At 46.1% G+C, this 4108-nt stretch overlaps 1 protein-coding gene across 1 annotated transcript; it reads right to left on the bottom strand.

Annotated features, from left to right (window-relative positions):
• Nucleotides 1–202: 202 nt before the first annotated feature.
• On the bottom strand, nucleotides 203–2133 carry LOC115777058 (cytochrome c oxidase subunit 5B, mitochondrial-like). Its single transcript, XM_030724878.1, has 4 exons — nucleotides 1997–2133; nucleotides 1118–1188; nucleotides 752–851; nucleotides 203–566 (listed from the first exon to the last, which is right to left on the bottom strand). The coding sequence occupies exons 1-4, from the start codon at nucleotides 2091–2093 to the stop codon at nucleotides 454–456; spliced, it is 381 nt and encodes a 126-aa protein (XP_030580738.1). The 5' UTR covers nucleotides 2094–2133; the 3' UTR covers nucleotides 203–453.
• Nucleotides 2134–4108: the final 1975 nt, after the last annotated feature.

The following is a 4108-nucleotide window of genomic DNA, read 5'->3' as shown; positions in this document are numbered from 1 at the left end:
CTTAAAGATCATAAACATGTAATAATCAGATTCTGTCAGCTGATCGAGCACAAACAACTTTACGGCTCCTCTTTAAAGGGACAGTTCACTCAAACCCTCCCTGAGAATCCAGATGTTTGATGGTGCAGCTGCAGCTCAGTCCTGCACAGCTGGATTTAAAGCACATTCATCATGTCAGTGAAAGAAGACTCAGAGACACCACAAACAGGAAGTTAAAGTTTATTGGTTCCTCACAGGAGGAGGGAGGAGCGAGTGTGACGTGTACAGTACGAGTGTGTGTGTGTAAACTGGCTGCATGGAAATGTCTGAAGAAACTGTGTGTGCCCGAACCACGTCTGATCCCGAGTACATGTAACACGTAAAGCGACAAACGATGAGGTCAGAGGTACGTCAAGTAGGAGAGAGCAGGAAGTAGGCGGAGCCCGCTCGCTCTGCGGGAGAGGATGCTGGAGGTTAGTGGGGGAGCTCGTGGGGAACCAGCTTGTAGTGGGAGCCGCAGGACGGGCAGCGCTGGGCCTCGCCCTCGTGGAGCCAGAACCAGACCACGGACGTGTTGTCCTCCTCACCTGCACACAGGAAACCGGGTGAGACGAGCAACTGCACACGGGTCGCGTGCACAGACGCTCCGGTTTCCCCGACGAGGATTAAGCCCCGCCCTTCTCTTTGAGCCCGAGTTTAAGCCTCGTCGGAGAAAGCAGCCGCTGAGCCTCACAAACACTTTCTGCTCCAACACACTGACAACGTCACTCACACACGCATCCCACAATCCTCTTGTTCGTGATGGAGGGAACCAGGTGGGGGTCGGCCTTGGAGCCCGCGTACTGCTTTGGCTTCATCATGTTGTAGGGATCCTGCAAGGGAGGAAGAGGAGGGGGGTCAGGACTACAGGTCATCAGGACAGCCGTGATTGGATGGTTATCAACATAATTTTTATCTTTATTCATCTGTGCGTACAGGAGCAAGAGCACCCCCCCCCCCCCCACACACACACACACACACAGACAGACAGACAGACACACAGACAGACAGACAGACCCCCCCCCCCCTCCCCCGTGCAGCCTGGGGCGTCTCCTTGGTTAAATGAACAGCGATCAGCAGTAAATGAGCTGAGAGTTACCGTGCCGTCCTTCATGGCCTTCATGATGATCTTCTCCAGCCCCGTGGCCTGCTCCTCATCAGTGGGAATCCCTGCAAACACGGACAGGTGTCACCTTCAGCCGTTTCACCCTCACAGACCAAAGCTGCTCTTTGAGCAACTCCGAAGGGCTCCAAATGATTCAGCTCAGAGGTTTTAAAGGTGAGCAGGAGCGCTCACAGGAACAAAAATCAGGATTAAACTTCATTCATGAGAAAATGTAAACCTTGTTGGTCTGAGTCACAAACAGGTGCTGCACAGGTGGATCCAGGTGAGCCGAGCAGGGAGCAGGAAGCAGAAACTCTGACGGACCTGCCGGAGTTTCCCCGAAGCGCACCTGTGCGGGGCGTTTCCACCCGGGTAGACCAGCTCACCTGGCTCTCACCTGTGCTGCGTTCTTTCATCAATACGCCGCCGTTTGTAACCGATACCCGTCACGGCCCGTACAAACCGATCGGTGAATAATCTGAGGGATTAATGATAATCTGCTGAGCAGCGGAGACCAGAGTAAACAAATGGAGGAAGGTGTGTCCAATAATCAGGTGAAACATGATCGATAAAATTAATTCCCTCTCTTGGAGCTAACGCGCCGCTAACGGCTGGTTAGCCGCGACTGTTTCCGATGTTCCGTCCTCCAAAGTGCGCCGTCCTGAGCGCAGTTGGGCCTTGAAGCCGCGGACGAGTCGGTTGCAAGAATGAGCTGAACCTTTAATTTGATCTTTTTTTGAATGAAGTTTGGTCTGAGCGGCGCGTCACCGGGACCGGAAGCGCTCATCGTCCTCCGTCCTCGCCGCGGATTAAACCCTCTCTCCGCCGTGTTTCCCGCCGGATTTCAGCGTTCGGAGCCAGCGCTGTGCTCACCTCCTGCCGCCATGCCACGGCTCAGCGCGGGGGTCCCGGCGGGCCGGCGAACCGCCGCGGCTCGGAGCGCAGAGCGTAGCAGTAACCTTGCAGCCATTTTCCCTTCTTCACCGGTCAGTGTCGCTGAGTGATGAGGTCATCGTCGTACTGTTCTTCTTTGTTTATTGGTGGTTAGGATCTCGGAGGACCGTTTGCGCCACCTGTTGGTGGCAGGTTCAGGAGGAGCTCCGCATATGACGCAGTTTTTTTTTTAAAGCTTTATTAAACAAAAATGTACAAATCAACAAATTAAATATCAAATATAGCTTAACTATTAATTAAGATCTTACACAACTTCAAATAGAAACCTATCTGCAAAAGTAACAAATAAGCACAGAACAGAAAGAAACAAAAGCCCACACTCAGAGATAAAAACCAAAGAAAACAGAAAAAACACAGTAATCTATAGTTAACTCAATGGATCATTGTAAGTATCATTTATAAAAGAGTACAATTTTTGGCTTTTGGGAGACTTTGTAAGCTTTAATGACTTCTTATATAAATCAAATTTGTTTTTTAAGGGATTAAAAACTGGGGACACTTTTGTATTCTGGTTTAATTAATCAAAGACCCAGACAAAGTTTTCATTCTTTTGAAAGCCTGACTCTTAGTCTTGTCCATCCTAATTGGGAAAATCAAAAACCTGTTTTATTTGTTATTATCTATCGTCCACCTGGTCCTTACTCAGAGTTTCTGTCTGATTTCTCAGACTTTTTATCTGATTTAGTGCTCAGTTCAGATAAAATCATTATAGTGGGTGATTTTAACATCCATGTAGATGCTGAGAATGACAGCCTCAACACTGCATTTAATCTATTGTTAGATTCAATTGGCTTCTCTCAAAATGTAAAGGAGCCCACCCACCACTTTAATCATACTCTGGATCTTGTCCTGACATATGGCATAGAAACTGAAGACTTAACAGTATTCCCTGAAAGCCCCCTCCTGTCTGATCATTTCTTAGTAACATTTACATTTACTTTAATGGATTACACAGCAGTGGGGAATAAGTTTTATTACAGTAGAAGTCTTTCTGAAAGTGCTGTAACTAAGTTTAAGGATCTAATTCCTTCATTGTTATGCTCTTCAGTGCCAACACAGTGCAGAGCAGCTACCTAAACTCTGCTCCCAGTGAGGTCGATTATCTCTGTGGTGGAAAAAATAAGTTGAGCTCTGAAACCAAACTGATTTTTTGATGATTTATTGAAAGTAAGAATATAACCTTTGCAAAGGGGTCAATACAGCACGAACAGCCTTCGTACCAGCATTGAACAAAGCACAGAATAACATCCATTCCTTTATACTATTGTGTTGATACAATTTTGTTCCACCATCCATGGGGAGTTCAGGTTCCCCCCACCATGTAGCACCTGCATGATAACAAGTGCGCCATGGCCTTGGACACAGCCTACAGTCAAGTTGTTTTTCCCATCTTCACACACTCGGTCTTTGTGCTAGAAAATTACAATTACAGAGAAAAAGTACACAGAGGTTATTTCAGAAACAAATTTTCCATTACATTTCCACCCTTTTGATTATTTTTAATCATCTTATAAAATTTGTTTGTAATAGTAATGATAATAGAAAACATAAGACAAAAAAAACTTCCATAAAGCATCCGTGCTTACACACCTGGGGTTTAAGTAAACACATCATAAATTGGAAGGTGAAATAGCCTTAGCTGTTGAATGAAACATCAGCACTATAATGATCATACCTGTGAAGAGAATTTAAAATTTACACATCATTTTGCTCAGTCAACAGTCTCTTGTGATTTTTGCTGTAATAAGGTAGTCAGTCTGATGTAATAGCGCATAATCTATGACACTATTGTAACGTTTGCGAACATCCCAAAGGTATTTACAATTTGCTTTTACTGTACCCACATCGGTGGTGCCGTAGGTAGAGATGAAACAGTCAGTTACATTTAGCTCTAAAGGAATAAGGACATCCTGAGGTGGCTCAAAGTGTGTTGGAGGCAGTGGCGTATGCTGGTCTTTCAAGGAGGGGAAGCTCAATTTCGGCCTACATCATAAAATGTGTCGGTTTATTTATACAGCAGCACCCACTGGA

This window comes from Archocentrus centrarchus, unplaced genomic scaffold (assembly GCF_007364275.1).
Source record: "Archocentrus centrarchus isolate MPI-CPG fArcCen1 unplaced genomic scaffold, fArcCen1 scaffold_42_ctg1, whole genome shotgun sequence".
Lineage (NCBI taxonomy): Eukaryota > Metazoa > Chordata > Actinopteri > Cichliformes > Cichlidae > Archocentrus > Archocentrus centrarchus.
The sequence above is the reverse complement of the archived record's forward strand: the minus strand, read 5'-3'. Positions and strand labels throughout refer to the sequence as shown.